At 27.7% G+C, this 18,689-nt stretch overlaps 3 protein-coding genes across 3 annotated transcripts in view; 2 read left to right on the top strand and 1 right to left on the bottom strand.

The window, feature by feature from the left end:
* The first annotated feature begins 212 nt into the window (after positions 1-212).
* LOC113549156 (dynactin subunit 6) lies at positions 213-2,243 on the top strand. Its single transcript, XM_026950332.1, has 5 exons — positions 213-374; positions 462-632; positions 1,430-1,557; positions 1,817-1,959; positions 2,038-2,243. Exons 1-5 carry the CDS (start codon positions 364-366, stop codon positions 2,125-2,127), a joined length of 543 nt encoding a protein of 180 aa, XP_026806133.1. The 5' UTR covers positions 213-363; the 3' UTR covers positions 2,128-2,243.
* A 10,300-nt stretch (positions 2,244-12,543) lies between these two features.
* LOC113557955 (myosin-J heavy chain) lies at positions 12,544-16,954 on the top strand. Its single transcript, XM_026963498.1, has 5 exons — positions 12,544-12,671; positions 13,630-13,694; positions 13,778-14,035; positions 14,107-15,708; positions 16,387-16,954. The coding sequence occupies exons 2-5, from the start codon at positions 13,644-13,646 to the stop codon at positions 16,525-16,527; spliced, it is 2,052 nt and encodes a 683-aa protein (XP_026819299.1). The 5' UTR covers positions 12,544-12,671; positions 13,630-13,643; the 3' UTR covers positions 16,528-16,954.
* The window catches only part of LOC113557966 (calexcitin-2), a 76,845-nt gene continuing 74,704 nt past the window's right edge, over positions 16,549-18,689 (bottom strand). The window contains exon 7 of the mRNA XM_026963507.1: positions 16,549-17,812. Coding sequence (XP_026819308.1) covers positions 17,696-17,812 — 117 coding nt within the window. The 3' untranslated portion in view covers positions 16,549-17,695. The remainder of the gene's footprint in view (positions 17,813-18,689) is intronic.

Genomic DNA, 18,689 nt, shown 5'->3' with positions numbered 1-18,689 from the left:
AATAGTTTAATTTAGTTTTAAGTATTACTATATTAGTTAGATGTACAACGTATTTTATAACATTTTTGTTAATGTTAGAAATAATAATTTAATACAAAATACAAAATATCTAAAAACGTGCGAATTTATCATTTTAATTTTATCACTTATCAATTTTTGGTAAATATTTATTTTGTTTTGTTATCATAAAAAAGTAATCGATTTTTTTTTCGTAAGATTCTGAAATGAGTGATTTTTAATATTTTTATAATATATTAATATTATTGTATCTTTAATAATTTTATTCATTTAATTTAAGAAAATATTAGATGTTGGGTTGTTACAACAACTTACAATAGTTTTGTACTTTGATTTTGTCTCAAAATGTCATCTAAGTAAGTAAATATGGATATTATTTCTTTAGGAAACAATAATTTCTTCCCCATTAGAACTGTGCATTAAATAATAATTTGACTTTTTAGGATTAGAATTGGTCAGGGAGCTATGGTTTGTAAAGAAATTAAAGTAAAGGGTCAAGTTAGTTTTGGCGCGTCTACAATAATTCATCCTGGTGTAACTTTAATTGCCGAAGCTGGACCCATTGAAATAGGAGAAAATAATATAATTGAAGAATATGTTAATATTATTCACAAGTGAGTATCATTATTAAATATGAATCTGATTTACAATCAAACTGATATTTGTATCCATTATAATACAACTGTAATTAGAAATAATCAAAATATATCACATTCATATTCAGTGTTCACTGATCCAACTTTATTTTAATAAAGTTAAATTTTTTAACTACCTATATTAACGGTATTAAGTACAAGCAAATTTTTATTTATAGAAACTTATCTCTTATAACAGAACTTTTTGTAACAGCAATTGATAAATCTAAATTTTTGTTTTACCATTTTTAGTTTAGTGTTATTACGGGTAGTAAGTCTCAATAATATCAAGCATATAAAATGCCATTATAAATAAATAAATAATTCTTACCAATTCAATTGTACTTTATTGTATTAATAAATAATAATTATTCAATCATTCTTGAATGAATTTTTATTATTTTGTATAATTAATAGAAATGATAGGTTTAATACAATTGAATTATATAGAAATTATAATTAAGTGGTTAGATGTGGTTGAGAAAAACTTGGAAAGGGTAGGAGAGTACAATTAAAGATAAAATTCATGATTGAGAGAAATGACGTGGAGGCAGCAAAAACTGTCAGAGAGTAGTAAAAGCTTTAGATACATAAATAGAATGGAAATTATATCATAAAAATAAAAATAATTATAAAACCTTTTAAAAGTAATTATTTATATATTTTATATTTTATAAAGATAAAATGTATATTATTTATGATAATATACAATTATAATTTTATAATTTCTTATAGAATATTTATATATTGATTTAATAAAATGTATTTCTAAATAGATTTTTACCTGGAGAAGAACAGTCTGAGCCGGTTACACTGAAAATTGGTTCTAATAATGTATTTGAAGTATATTCAACTATTGACGGAGTCAAATCTATTGGAGACAATAACATATTTGAATCTAAAAGTATGGAAATAACTTAACATAGTCCATTTACGTTAATAAGGCGCCTCTGTAGTATTGTAGTGGCCAGTTTTTGTCTGTGGTAGTTGGATAACACCCGTCTATAATTAACCTTACCAAATCAACCATCTATATCCCTGCAGTATATTAAAACTATATCCCAGTGTTCAAGTTGACCTCTAAGGTTCCTTCTTAATATGAATGGAATATATATTTATTTTTATTTTTTCAATTATAAACATTTGATTTTAATAATGTTTAGGTTATGTTGGCCGAAATTTAATAATAGGTAATGACTGCATTATTGGAGCAGGTTGTCACTTAACATCAACTGCGCCTATTGAAGATGGCATTTGTGTGTACGGTAAAAACTGTACTAGACAAAAAGCTTTTTGTAAACCATCTGTAAGTAAAAAAAAAATTAATTTGTTTTTAATTCAATATTTGGTTTTTGATAAACAATAATTTGTTGTATAATTTTAGGTTCCTGGAGGTCATCGTGAATTTCTGACTAAATTGCTACCAAGTTACCATTTGCTTAGAAAAAATAAAAACCCCATTGAAGGAAATTAAATCTATGTTCAAATAAACATTGTATCATATACACACATTCATACTACATATTATAATATATTTTATTAATCTTGTATATACATTCAAAATAATATATATCTTTTTTTAAATTGTTATTAAATAGTTCTGATGCATTTTTATTTTGTTATACAAATGTCTAGATATCTGTTAGACTAAAATACCTCACTCAGAAATATCAAATAGTAATCAAAGGTACAAAAAAATGGCTGTAAAGGTAGACATGTAGTACTTAGTAAATATCTTTTGATATCACTAACTAAAATTCATATAATAATAATATTATGTGTTGATATAATCAGAAAAAGAGTTAAATCTAAATTACCAATATTGAACACCTTATGGCCACAATTTTATTACCAAAATATATTAAAAATGTATGTTCATACTTTATTATGATATTGATGTACAAACATATCATTATATTATTGTTACCCTTGAAAAGTTGAACATTCAGTTCAAATAATACCAATATCAGATGAAAGTGTGCACTAAGTATATGACCTAATCAGTAAACTACTAAAGTTGTTATGGGATTAACATTCTTTATACAACATTTATGTTTTAGTTTGAAATTAATAGTTGGGTCCACTGAAATTGTTTAGTATTTTAACTAATTACTAATTAGTAATTTATATTTAAAAAAATAATAATATTATTATTTTATTAATACCTAACTGAAAGTATACTATAAATGATATAATTGACTGATAAAGACAAATGAATCACTTAATTATAATTTTATTAGCAATCTGTAATGGAACCAATGTACATCAAATAGTGATTTACCTATAGTGTCAACTTTACAATGATGAATAAATCATTTTTTGTGCAATATGTAATTAAATTGTTTTGTAGTAATAATCCATAATAATTATGTAGCATAACGCCTAAGTAGTCCTGTAGGTAAAATAATTTTGTTGAATAGTTTATTATAAAATATTTTTTACAGTAATAATATTAATAAAAATAGTATTTATAGTTGATAATATAGTGAGCTAATATAAATGCATAATAAGTAACCTAATCTTCTACTCTTATGTAATAATTTTATATTAAAACAAAATTATATTTTTGTATTCTTCATTTAGATGTAATAATTAAAATGTAATTTAAGTTTAGTTACTTACCTATATGCTAACTGTATACTCTGCTAACAATTGTATACACACGCCCACCTCGGCCCTCTCCCAAAAGATATTCAGACACATTTAAACAATACATTATGATAATAATATTTTGCCAGGACAAAGGATATAATATAAGGTTCATACCTACCTACTTTCTAGATAATATAAATAGTATATTTATTTGCTTATTTATGTTATTTTATGGGCTTAGCCCATTGATAAAAGTAAACATACATAAACAATATAGGTATATAGCGGTAATAAAAAAATAGTATTAATATTACAAACAAGATATAAATTATGTATGTACTGTTAAGAACCCCTGATTATTACATATTTTTATTTAAATATAGTGCTAATATGCTAATATGTACAAAAGAAAAACAATGATGAAATAGATTAACAAATTACCTATGTATCAGCTATTGAGCTATAATTTAGCTTATAGTTAATTTACAATTATAATTAGTTAATTTTTCAGTGTACTTAAATAGTGTTAAGACTTAGTCAAGCAAGGCTGTACTTAGAAAAAAATTTCGTGGTCGTGGCCCGCGGGGGTGGTTAACTTTGTAAGTGGGTATTTCTAATAATTTTTTAAGCAACTAATGAATAATGATAAAATTAATTTATCGACTATATTGTGGATTTTCTGGACTTTTTCTAGTTATTATTTTATAATTTAATAGGTGTCAAATGTGTAGAAGTAAAAATAACTCGTAATGTTTAAGAGTATTGATAGATGCCATTTTTTGGTTACCTACGGTTTTTATATTAGATTTTGGATATTGGTTGTAATTCATTTTTATTTGACATCCCAAAAATAACTGATATAAAACCCAACTTTAATGTCTTTAATTATTCCAGTTGTTATAATAATTATGAATGATGATATGACATTATAATGTATGCATTTTCACTATTTTGGTACTTAGCCACTTAGGTACCTAGTAGGTACACCTTTTATGAAAATAGCTGTTATTCCTTTAGGTTTTTTTCCCTTTGCGTGTTATACAGTAAAAATGTAAAATAATATTATTGAGCTATGCTAAGTAGGTAACTACACATTAATTTTTTATTTCGGTTGTATTTATTTATTTTTATGTGGTCCAGTCAAGAAATGTATTTTCATTATATTATTGTTATTATCATGCATTTAAATCTCATGTTATAAATTATGATAATATGCATATATAATAATAATAATTTATTGTCTACCTTGGTAAAATAAAAATGAACTTAATGATCCCAGAGTCCTTCCACTGGTGCGCCACTGGTGTTATGAATACCGTAACCTTTACGACCTTTATTTACACTTAACAGTAATAGAGATATTATCATTATCATGTACTTGTATTATTTCATAAAGTCCCGTCCAATTTATGTTTAATATAATTGGTAGATATATCTATGTATACCTATTTCATTCCTTTATTAGCACTCGAGGGGTTAAAATCCAAAACGTGATATTGGCAATTGGAATTTTCAAATCGTTTTTTTGGTCCATACAATGTTTAGGGTATGGAAATATTAAATTTGAAAATATATCTAAACTAAATGTAAAAATATCAAATATTTTTAAGTACTTATCATAAACTAATTTGAAACCAATTTTACAACGCATTTTAATAGATTTTGATGCAGTATTGGTTTGTAATGGTATGTTTTAGTGAAACGTTTTAGTAAATAATTTCTTTTGAAATAAAAATGGACCAAAATGTGGTAGGATTAGCTATTAATTAGATACATTAGTAATATTTCAAGTTAAATAGTGTATATTTTTTAGGTAGCTATATTAATTGTTACATTAATTATTTGTTTTGGACAAACAATTGAATGACAGGTCCATACAACTAGGTAGAAGGTACCTAATAAATACTAACAATAATATGACGTGTTCAGAAGTTATAATTGTTTTTTTAGATGTTATAATTATAATTTGGTTCATTAAGCATCAAAGACGTATCCAGAAATGTTTCAAATAAGGGGGGTTCAAAATTTTTTAACATGTAAAAACTATCAGTGGTTTGCATTTTAAGAATTTTAAAGTCTCTCAATCAATGGGAGAGGTCCAGACATAAGCGCAATTTGAGGGAGGCTTTGGAACTAAGCCTCCTTAAAATTAATCATATCCCCCCCAAAATGATTTGTATATATCCTCTTCCATTTTTATATATCTCAGGAAGCATTCACACAGTACAAACATGTAAATTATAATAGCCTCTCTAAATTTTTGCGCCTATGGATCCAGATTCGACCCTTACACTATATATGATGAAAATATGGCAATAACGTATGTATTCTTATAACATAGGTATTAGCTAGGTAGCAGTAAAGAGTGAACTTAGCTGAACTTCTAGGTAGATATCGAAGAAAATATTCTGAATCTTTAAATTTTCGAAATCCTTAAATTATTAGTTTTTCCATTCAACTGAAATGTTGTTATTAGGTAGTCTTCGAACACTTTCTTCATCGTATTGAATACAAAAGTCATTAACTGTTCAGTTATTAAAATTCGTTACCTATTTGAATTTGACTATTTAAATCTTATAGTCTTATAGAAATTCTTTAAAATAATTTTTATTTTTTGATTGGTACGTGTGAGAGTCATGAAGAGTTTTGAACGCCTCATATTGTTTGCAAGATTTATAAATAACTACAAATGTTTACTAAAATTGTAGAAGAATTCTTTTTTGCGTCTCTCTAAAAATATTATAAGGTATACCTATACTCTAAAATATTTTTAAAAAAGAAAAGATGAAAGAGGTATTTCCTTCATCAATTTAAGTAGGTACTGGATAATTTGCAAGAATGAAATCAGTTACAGTGTCCTGCATACCCGTTGTCTATTTTTTTATAGTCTAGGTATACTGAATCATATTATTACTGACACAAGATTCTCGGTTTTAATCAAGATTTATACGTAGATATAACATGAATAATTGAATAGAATAATAATATGTAGGAACACGCATTAATAATATATATTATAAGCGATCTAGGGGAAATCTATTAGGATGATATGTAGAACAATATATATAGCATTATATCGTATTGATCACTTGCAAAATATAGGCAGGTACGTCGAATATCGTACTCATCGTTTTTTAAGGGTTCAAAGTTTAGACGAGTCGTCGCGATGCACATTTTATTTACCTATACCAGGGGTGGCGAACCTACGGAACGCGCGCCAAAGGTGGCACGCTGACCAAATTTCAATGGCACATGAAAAAATTTAAACTATTAAAAATTATGCTATTTATTATGTTTTGATTATAACTGTTACAAGAAATTCAAAGAAATAAATTATATACATTTTCAAAATTATAATAACAAAAAAAAGGTGTGCTTACTTAATAAAATAATATATAATACATCAGTAAACTAAGTTTTAAACTTAGAAAATTTAATTTATTTTGGGCACGTGAAAAATTTTTTAAAACTTTGATTGGGAAAATTTGGCATTTGACCCCAAAAAGGTTCGCCACCCCTGACCTATACGTACGTATATTGTACGATATAGTCTTTTGAATAGTAAGCGTGTTATAAAACGATCTTACGGTGACACTTACCAAGCGAGTAACCAAAAATAAACGTCAATCGATATACACATCTATATTACGATACACCTACAGATAAAGCTATTGCATAATATAGTAATATACTGTATATAGCTAGGTATATAATGTATATGTACATTCAAACAAATTTGAATGCATTTATGTATTCGACTTGTGCATATAAAACACTGTCTGAATCGTCACCGCTTTATGTACATGGTGACATTATTCAACTCGGTTGAACGGCCAAACGAAATGATGGTACATGCACATATAATATATTATTATATATATATCCGTATCAACCTATTATACATATTTATATATGTGTTTGTTGTGCGCCCAGTCACATTGAATGCCGATGGTCTGTATACGAAATGAGTCGCTGCAGTGTATAGTTGATGTTCATGTATATAGAGACGTCAACTATATGCTGTTTAACATTCGATGATTATTCGTCGGGTCTGCGTGACAGCTTTTGAATTGACAATGGTATATATTAGTATCCAGCAAGTTTAAGTATCTATGATATAACACACACACAGTCGTGTACGAAAATGTGAAAAACAAATTAAATTAAATGTCACGAGAATAATTTTTGATTTAAACTTTCACGTAGATAAGAGCGATTATATATTATAATTATTGTAATTATATACTATGCAAGTATATAATTACATATTTTAGAAGTTAGGACTTAAAATCAAAACGATATTGAAACATAAAAATGATCTTTTGAATGCATTTTTACTCGAAAATACATAAATAATTCATGCATTATTATAATATTTATATATTTTGTTGTTAATTGTTTGTTTTATTTATCTCGGGATTAGTTAAAAATAGAAAATCTATTTGGCGCAGTGAAGTTGCTTAAATACGACTCATTAAGTCTTAGATATACGTAACCTATTATTTTTACTATTGTTATAGTATAAATATAAGACTACAAACTTGTTAAACTGTAATATATATGCTTATTAAATATACGCGTAAATTTGCGTAGTTCAAAACAAAGAACAAATTATAAATAATATTACAACATTTTTAACGGAAAGTGGTAAATTTGATTATTTTGAAATTATTAAAAATATAAATCACAGTTTCATATTATTATTTATTTGTATCTATTGTGCAAGTATGTTTTTAAAATGGCTCATGCAAATGGACTTCAAAGAGGTATGATTTATGTACCTACCATACAATAAATATATCCTTATTTATTTGGAGTTAAATATATGAGGCGGAAATCTATAGCTTATGAAACGAAAACATACGAAATTGTTTAGGTATAACTGTATATGTGTTAAGAAATAAATGGTATTCAGTCGGGTCGGTATTAGGGTTTTTATGGTAATGAAGGGCGGTTCTGATCATTTTAAATCTTATGATTTACCACGGTTCTTGGTAAAGTTATAGTATGCTTTACTTGAAATATTGTAAGATATTTATCGAATACTAAATAATATAAGCCTTTGTTCAGTTGTACAACTGTAGATTCAAAAGAATATTAAAACATTTAGAGCATGCAAGTTTTGTTCAAGATCAAGGTTTCTGCGCATTCTAAAAGTCAAGTCTCGAGGACAAATCTATTATTATTTTTTAGAAACAATTTTGCTACATTTAAACAAAACAAAAAAAAAAAAAAAAGCACGTTTATAATATTATGCATACAAATAATATGTAGGATAATAACATGGCCGATTGCCAAGGCGGCAACAGTAACGCAATGCAGACTAAGCTGTGATACTATACCGTCATCGTAGATAGGTAGTATAAATGTATAATAATACAATATACAGTAATACACTATATTATAGTCTCCGATTTACAAAAATAAACTCTTAAAAAAAAAAAGAAGGAAAAATTGGTCTGAGACTAATTTCCATATATCTATTTCAACGATAAATCACACGCGTATAGAAAAGATATTGAAAATCTGTATTGTTATATATTTATATTACACAGCAGTGAGCACAAACGTTAACGAAAAGTTAAAGAACGGAACAGCCATTTATATAAATAGCATATTTGTGTAATATTATGATGTGAACTTCATTGACCTTATATTATGGCTATTGCTCCGTGCGACATTATTAGGTATTTGAACGTATTTATATTTTATTGTGGTTAAATTCACTGTACATTCTGGTTACATGAGTATTTTAGAAAACTTTTCCGTTAGTTGAAGTAATTTTTTTTACAAAATTCGTTAAAACATAAAAATTTACAAATTGTTTTTTAGTAGAATATTTAAAAAAAATTGAAAAATTTGAAACACCAAAGACTAATTTACTACAATAAGATTTATCATAAGTTTTTTTTGTTGGAATTAAACAAATAGTTTAGCGTGTTGGAAAATCCTATTAACTATCTATTCTTTTAGCAATTTATATATATAAAAATATTTGAAAGCAATTTTTTTTAAGTGTTTAAGTTCCAATATTGGACATAATTTATCAAAATAAAAATTGTAGAAAATAGTTTTTAGTTAAAAATTCATAAAATTTTTTATTTTAAACACTATACTTATCAATCTAATACAAGATACTCTGTATGTTTTATTAGCTTATAAAAACCTATAAAGTCTTAAAAATACATACCCACAGAGTTTTTTTTATAGACATTTCAGGTTGAAATTTGGACAAGATTAGACATTAAAACATAACGATTTTAGCTATTTGATTGTAAATTCAAAAAATATTATTCGTAGGGAATTGGCATTTTTAATTACTTTTTGTATTGCGAAATTATGTTATTATTTAGTATTTTTTAAAATTACTTAGATTCATTTAAAGCTGTATACCATAAACTTATTTACACTGTTCTAGTGTTCTATACGGTACATCGGTATTGACTTGTATGTTAAGCCTATAAGTAAAACAATTAACAGCTATATAGTAATAGTAAATGAAATAATATATTATTAGTTTTTGTAAAAAATTAGTTAAACTTACCGGCTAATGTAAATTTATTATAAAACATAACTTACTTAATACTACTTACCAATATTAGGCTGACAGACTGTATTCGCTCAGAATTGTTTAACTTTGATTTATTATTATTGTTTTGTATTTATTTTAACATTTCAATCCTGAAGTATTGTCAAATTCAACGGGTGTTTATTCAACGGAATTCGTGCATTTTTACTTATATGTAAAAACTTTATAAGCTTTAATCGTCAGCTAATCATAGAATCTTTTTCGGTCTAACGCTGTTTTTTAATAACCGATGTTGCATTCGTACGATTCCAACGAGAGCGATTGGTAATATTTTCAACGCGATTGATCAAATCATCTCAAGCATGTAAATTCGATAAAAGCGGATTTGAATTTTCACAAGGAGTGATTTTCTTTAAATTTTGAACACAACAGGTCCATAAATAGTATAAAAAATATCGTATCCTCGAAATACTGGTGACAATATTTAATAAAAATACATACATTATACCATTTATGCTCTCGAATTATCGAGCGTATATGGTGCCTATATATATATATATATATATATATAATAATGTCGTACGTATTGGTATGGGTAGTCGGTACGTAAGTAATAATAAAATATAGCCGTTGTGTCGAATACACGATTAATAATATTAATAATTGCGTTTTCCGGAAGAGAACAACGAATGGGCCGCGTGCCAATATTATAACCCGACATAATATATATTATACGAATGCGGAATCGATCGCTAAAACGTACTCGCTAGTCGGCACAAAGTTTAAATCCTAATAAAACGAACAATTTTTCGGGTACCATCTGAATATAATATTATTATATACACCCATTGTGTCATGTGGTTACAACGCATTGCAATTTTACTACTATAAAACGGTAGGTATCTCAATATTCTAAATGCATATTGTATTTACTTAGTAAATTGGAATTTTCTCGTAAATGATTTAAATCTCGACGAATAGTGTGTACCGGTAAATAGGCTAAATATCTATTGCCTACATACTTGTTGACCCAATAACCAGTGAAAAAACAAAACAAAAACCAAAAACTGGTTATCATTAATATTAAAAATGTAAAAAGAATTGTTTATTCTCGTCATTATTTTATAATTTATTATACGATTTGTAATTACTTATTGAAACGTATTTTAGATTCTGGTAAGAGCGACGAATCTATTGGTCTTAACTATTTTTCGTTAAACCAGACACCTATTAAGAAATGGACTGGTAGCCGGGATTGGCATACAACTTGGTCCATTTATACTCGTCAATACTCAATAGCGACAGAGAGAAGCTAATGGGGACACAAACAGTCCGTGTATTAATACGCATGCAATATGTTTTTAGTGTAAGTAGGCTCGATAAATATAATTTTGGGCATTCTACCGGTTAGCGTCTATTGCACAAAATAAATAATATTCATGATTAACAAATTCATTAAAATAAAATCTAATCTAATTTAATTTACTACCTAATGTAAGAGAATTTAGATCTTATAATATCCTATTGTCAAGTTCAAGTATACCAATACTATTATCTTGTTCCGAACTATATATGTAATTAAATCTAAAAATTTTGTTTTTTTCTCTAAAAATTTTAATAATTTTGTTATTTTATTATATTTTCAAAAAAATAATAATCAATGGAACTTGAAGCTTTTCACATCGAGAGTTAAATAATTTCACATATATAATATTTATGTGTATAATATTTTTAATTTCTATTCACAATTACGTTTTCAAAATATTTTGACTAATCTTATGCTATTTACCTATTCCCATTTATTTCCTTTACATCGTTAAAGACTTATTGTAGGTAGTTAAGTTATTATTAAATATTAATAATATTAAATTATAATAATTTATAAGAATAAAATAAATTATGCCAAATATAATTTACATATATTATACATTATAAAGTATTGTTAAGAAATATGGAGGCTTTACACATTGTCTTTTCTCTTCGTATGAGTACAATGATTTATCATTGAATTAAAATTTAACACAAATATATTATGGTGATGTGACTAACTAAATTATGAGGACGTGTACCATACTTTTTTTTTGTCTCGTGAGTCATGACATTCGGGCTTAACAATATTTTTCTAGGTATAATATGATTCATTTTTTACTAGTATATTCGTGGTTATCCGTTAGACACAATATTCAAAGCCAAATTTTACCAAAGATTAACCCTTATAAGTTTTTCTATTTCATAAGCTATTACCATATTGGTATCGTGTTAAAATATTGATCTATGTTTTATCTAAACTTCCATTGTTTTAGGACTTTATTCGCTTAACAAATCACTATAAATAAATATCGAACTTTTAATGTGTATACATTTTGGAAGAATAATTAATTTGACACGATTTTGGAAAAAAATATCGACTTACAACTTTTGGCCAAAAATCATCGGCCATCTGTATAGTTTCCGTTGGTTCGATTCGGTTTGCCGCGAAGGCAGCTGTTTTAACTTGTTTATGTAAATTATTATTATTTTTTTTTAGTTTCTTATATAGTTATATGATATTTTCTTTGTGCGCGTCTCGTCGACTGGCTAACCGGCCGGCCGGCCATTATCGCGTCGGACGGACTCTCGCGTGCGTTTCAAGAAAAAGAGTACACCGACCGAAATGCGATTTAATTTGGCCGGAGAATTGCGTCTTAGCCGTAAAAATAGACCTCTGGCTATGATTAGCAAACACCCGTGCGATGCGCGCACGCGTCAGAGTCCGACACGGATTGAGTACCTACCGCAGCAGATATACTTATTATAATTATAGACCGTGTGTGCGCCACACCACACGACATCACACTACGACCGGACACACAGCATCACTAATACACAATTGTACGAAAATCTTGTTGTCTGACCAGGTAACGTGACATTTTACTTATTTACTTATGTAATTACACGTCGCACTTGATAAATTGATAGCTATAATTGCGTTTATGCGGGTAGATATATTATATTATATACATTACAATCGGCATACTTTTATACATCGCACGTGATATGTGAGGTGTGAGCGCATTTTGCGTCTAAAACAACTAAAATTAAAAATTAACACTCGTATCGTTCGAAAACGCAAATTGCCAATGTGTTACTAGTAATATGTTCGGTTTCGATATCGCCGTATTGTTTTTTTAGATCCTATATAATGACTAAGTAGTATTATTATTTAATGTTCTAGTGAATTTAAATTAATTTTTTTTTTTTAATTTAGTTATACCAACATCATATGTGTAGATATTATCTTTAGCCGTGGTTCGTGATCGTTAGTATTTTTCGGTTCTATCATAGGTAGATCGACCGATAATTGCTTTACAATAAATTACGTAGTTTTAAAATTTTGTTTGAAGAGTTTTATAAAGTGTAGTAAAAAAAAGTATATAGGTACTGATATTATACTGTAAAAATAATTTATTCGATGTTATACAATGAATAAATGTCATTGAATTCTTTAAGGTAGTTTAGCACAGAATAGATAATTAATTGTTAACTATTTAATTTTAATAATCTTATAAAGAAAAAATAAATTATGTTAACCCTTTGTCTACAATTTAAAATAGGTAAATGTATTCTTAAAGAAGTCAGTTATAGTGCTTTATATTTTAAATAAATTATTCAATACGTTTATAATTCACTATAACATTTAATTGGAAGTATATTGTGTAGTTGAACTAAATAAGTACCTATTATAAATATTTTCTTTAATTTAGGTCAAAAATAAAAATAGATTTTGAACTATGCTTTTTTAGTGACCTATCAAATTCTAATAAATTTAAACCTCAATTGCATATCAGAATTATATAAGTTATTATTTATTTATAGTGCAACTATCTCAGATGGGCGCAATATGGAGTCGTCCGGCAGATTTGCCAGCTATAACAGCACCGGTAATAATTTATACCTACTAATTTATTGTTCAAACATAAATTTTTTGTTATTATATTATTATTATTATTATTATTATTATAAGGATTTAGTTGACGAATCTTTTGAAAATACTGCTATTGATGCCAAAGACCCAGATGAATTCGACAGATATTTGGCGAGTATACGCGAACGGCGGCATGACGCTCTTTCGTCGATTAAAGCTGAGATGAATCGATTGAGGGAGTATAAAGAAGAACTGGAAATGGTGAGAAAAGAAAAAGAAGGATTAGAACAACAGGTCAAAGCTCTGAAGCAAGTAGCAAACATCAGCAATGATATGTTGAAAATCAGAGAAGCACAGGTGATTAATTCATTGTATTTATGGAATTCCATAACGTGTTGAACAATCATTGATAACTACGTCTATAATAGGTGACTGACTTGAAAAAACGATTACAAGAAATGGAATCGCACGCGGATGAATGTTTGGCTGATTTGCGAGTGGAGTACCAGAAGCAAATCGACAATATCAGGAATTTACGTCGACTATATGAAGAAAGGGCAGAAGCAGCAGCTATGGGTCATGAAAGGGAAATTAATAAAGAAAGAGCTAAAAATTCTTTGTTAGAAGCAAAATTGGCAGAAGAACTTAACAGTAAGCAGGGTATGAATGACTTTATAGCAAAACTTGAAACAGATGTTCAAGGTAAGCAAATTGAATACGAACAAATGAAAGCAAAATACATAACTACATCAGCAGATAGAATGAGTCTTGCATCACAAATGGCTTTAGTTAATAATCTATTCTCTACCTTATTATCTGGTGACGAGGGGCCGGACTTTGACAGATTTGCTCGGATGCTAGAGGAAAATAGAGAATTGATATCTGATTTGACATTCAACGGGGATATTAATGAAACGGCCTCTGTGTTGATGGATATTGCTGGTGATACATTGGAGCGTTCCGAAGAAGTAGAATGTACGTCAAATAGGGAAAAAATTGCTTCAAATCTACCAAAAGTTTGGAGAATACTTGTTGAATTGTTGGGTCATTATGACAATAAAACGGCGAATGAGGTTCAGCCAGATGACTCAAATGAATCAAGAGTGGCTTCTGTGAGTAGAACATTTTTGAAGCTTAAAGATCTTATCCTTGAAAAAAATTCTCTGGTGAAAGATATCGGTAGACTTAAGACTCTCAACGACCATTTGGAATCAAGACTTGGCCATCAGCAACAAAGACTTTCAACTGTGTCCGCCGAACTGTCGAAGGCGTGGAATGCTGTAGCCAAGCTTAATGCTCAACATAGAAAACTTCATACTCACGAGAAGATTCTAAGGTACGAATTGCAACATAAGAGAACTGTATTAACTGAACTTAAACAGGAGCTAGAATATTGTCGAGAGAAATGGGATGAAGCCCGATTGAAGAACACTCAATCTCAAGAAGATTGGCAGTCGTTACGAGAAGAATTCGCTCGAAGAAAATGTAGTACATCAGTAGAAAGTGGGTTTGAAGATGACGAGAGCCGAGTAGCCATTGCTGACAGTGGAGCTTGTAGTGATGATGACGAGAGTTGGTTAAAAACGCTATCTTTAGATACCTCAGAAACAGAAACAGTAGACGAACCCCAGTCAGAAACTGAAGCAACTGGGATTAAAAGATTAGAGAAACAGAGTAGATCTTTGCTCAATCAAATGGTACGTACTTCTCGAACCAGCGACTCCATAAGTGAGCGGCTTGAAGAATTACAAAGACAATACGGAAGATCCGGACGACGGACCACATCGGAGAATGAAGATTCTTCGGAAGTTTTAGTTGAAATACCAGGAACTAGTACTTCAACACCAATAACTTTACAATCAAATGAAAACAATACATTACAAACTGATGAAATAGTTGTAAGAACTGAAAAAGAAGAAAGACTGCAACAAGATACAGCTATATTACGGCCCGAAGAGGAGGAAAGACTGCAACGGAGGGCAGCTAGATTAAAAAGATTGGAAGAACAATGTTTGGGATTATTCAGACAAGTAAGTAAAGTACAATTAATTGGTATTGGATAAGATAGAAAATTAGAATATCGTTGCCTTTAGATTTTACATTATTTCCTGTACAATGTATTATGTAATGAAAACATATATCTGAATTAATTTTACTAAGAATACATGCACTTGACACAAAACTCACATACAGATATATTCTTATTTACGTATTCAAAAACTCAGCATAGGTTTTACATACCTACCATTTTACTATTTTAGCTATTTTTAGATTGTAATGAGTTTTAAATTGTTCTTAACTCTATTAAATTTTAAGCAAAATATTAAAATACCTTTTGTCTGCTAAATGTAAATGAAGGCGTACATTGCGTGACTCAGTTTGAATTGTTTTCAAACAAACTGTTAAGGTGAAAAAAGATTAAATGTGTATCCACTCTTAAGGTATTAAAATAAGTATGCACATATTTAAATAATAGAATCATGCCTATAATCACGTCAGATCACATTTATTCTCTAAATTGTAATTATATTACATTTAGATATTTTTCACTTCACCGAATAAGAAACAATTATGTGAATACTTTTTTCATCATGTAGTTATTGTATGCTAATATAGATTACCTTGTCTATAATTGGAACACATCCAGTTTATAGAGTAAGATAGATTATATTAATTATTTTTTTTTATATAAAATTGTTTGTTTTTAGGTAAGTGAGACTAATGCGAGGAGTGATATGATATCTGATCGACTGGATGAGGTGCATGCTAGACAGGTTGCTAGATCTATCGATCGGCAGGCAACATCAAATACTACTGTTAACTCCGACGAGACATCTGAAAATTTATGATATGAAAAAAAAACAACATGATTGAAATGTTACATTTATGTATGTATATTTTTTTGAATCAAAAACTACAGAAATGATGGCCAATACCTTTAAAAACGTATTACATTTCCGAGAAATACAAAAAAATAATTATAATGAATACACACAAACATGTTCTACTATTTTACTGTTTCACAAAATTCAATACTATTATTGACTTTCTACTGTGCCACTATATAGCTGGCCATACATAATATTAATATATAATAGAGTAATATTAGCTTTACTATTGTTTTCGATTTCGTATTACTTATATTTCCATTCAATCGTTTAATAATTATATTTGTTATGATAACTATGTATATGATGCTATAATATTATTGTTATTTGAATAACGTGTGATTTATGAGATTTGTGATTTTATACAAATATATTGTATTGATTTATATATTATTAAATCGTTACCCTGAGTTTACACTATATTAATATAGTATAATGTTATTTGGCAACGAGATCATTTTAGAATAAAATTGCTATTGTTTCTTTACCGACTTAAAGTAGTCAACTTTTCTGAAGTTTGTGGTACTCATATATATATATTTTTAATTTTTACTATTGACGTAATAATTAATCCCCAATTGCGTGTTATAAAAACATGTTTATAAATGTGTATAAGCTTAAAAGTTTAAAAAAATGTGTTCAACGTACGATATGCTAGTTGTTATTATTTTAATTATTAATATTAAATATGAATACGCATGATATTACATGATTTTATTTTTATGTGAATAAGTCACGAACAGAATGCAAGTATTCTTTTTCTAGAGTCTAGACCAATAATAATAATTGTTGTTTAATATTACTTGTAATATGAATTATTAATTATATTATAAATAATATATTGAACATCATATTTTACCTTATCACAATAGTTAAACGAAATAAGTACGAAGAATTGACTAAGATAGTATATTTATATACTAGATAAAATGTAATTACTACGCTTGTAGACTAATTATTTAAATAGAATATGATATATTATATGATATTATATTATGATATCTAATGAAGATTTATCGTTATGAATATCCTTGACGTATGTGATATTTTTTTACCACAGTTTTAAGTATTAGTTAATAAAGAAAAAAATATACAAAAAATTCGAAACGCGTTTCGAATTTTTTGTAATTTAGTTGAACGATGTTTTGCCAAAAATGAAGTTGCCCAATGCCATTGGATCTTCGGAGGAGAAAAATTCCACCCAGTATTTAGCGAATTCGTCGCGAGAGACTTGAACTGTTCCGTCCTGTGTAAATGTATAAAATAAAGTACACTTAATTAGTTACAGGATTTTAATGATGACAAAAAGTATTATCTTTTCGTCGAGAAACAAAATTTTTAAGAACAAAATTATTTATGTATAAGTGAAGCATTAGATTCTGATAAAAATAACGAATATGTATACTATGGTGTAAAATAAAAACTTATTACCTAGCTGGCATATTATTTTAAAGCGCAGTTACATTTCACATTTTTGCGCAGTTAAAATTGTTTTAAATGACCGTAAATTATTATGTACAGTAGGGTCAATGTCAGTATTATTTTTCTTTCAGTTAATATAATTAAAATAACTTCAAACTATTTTAAGGGAATTTATATACACATGCAGACATACTGCAGTACCTATACATAAAGCGCTTAAGTGTCTCTAATTATTATTTTAAAAGCTTTAAATTTTTCAAAATAATATTTTTACATAGTCTTCTGTAATTATTGCAGAACAATTAAAAAAATTATATTTCTTAAAAATTGTATTTTATTTTTAAAGTTTTTTCTCTTCTGAATGACAACATAAATCTTAAATTTGTTAAACTAACATGTAAAATTGTAAATGAATTTTTATATTGTAATTTTGATCGTTATTTTTCTATACGCAGATAAGTTTAATTCATTGTATCATTATTATTACTATTGGTTTACACAATGTTGCCTGTTAAAGTTTAATCCACGTTCATAAATATACCTATTTGACTAATGTTCTATTGTCAAATCTATTTTGTTCTTGTTCGAGAGTGGTAGAGTTAATATACGGAAATCAGATACAAAATTATCCTCGAACATTGTGACATATCAATGTAGATAGGTATTATACAAGTTTCCGGTCACATCAATTTCCATCCGGA

The sequence above is a fragment of the Rhopalosiphum maidis genome, chromosome 4 (genome assembly GCF_003676215.2).
Source record: "Rhopalosiphum maidis isolate BTI-1 chromosome 4, ASM367621v3, whole genome shotgun sequence".
NCBI lineage: Eukaryota > Metazoa > Arthropoda > Insecta > Hemiptera > Aphididae > Rhopalosiphum > Rhopalosiphum maidis.
Note: the sequence above shows the minus strand (reverse complement) of the source record. Positions and strands in the feature narration are given on the sequence as shown.

Excerpts from the sequence above, each read along its gene's own strand:
- LOC113549156 (XM_026950332.1), top strand. Across the intron at positions 633-1,429 it reads TATGTTAATATTATTCACAA|ATTTTTACCTGGAGAAGAAC; the intron begins GTGAGTATCATT and ends ATTTCTAAATAG. Across the intron at positions 1,960-2,037 it reads AAGCTTTTTGTAAACCATCT|GTTCCTGGAGGTCATCGTGA; the intron begins GTAAGTAAAAAA and ends GTATAATTTTAG.
- LOC113557955 (XM_026963498.1), top strand. The coding sequence starts at position 13,644 with ATGGGCGCAATATGGAGTCGTCCGGCAGATTTGCCAGCTATAACAGCA. Across the intron at positions 13,695-13,777 it reads TGCCAGCTATAACAGCACCG|GATTTAGTTGACGAATCTTT; the intron begins GTAATAATTTAT and ends TATTATTATAAG. Across the intron at positions 14,036-14,106 it reads TGAAAATCAGAGAAGCACAG|GTGACTGACTTGAAAAAACG; the intron begins GTGATTAATTCA and ends CGTCTATAATAG.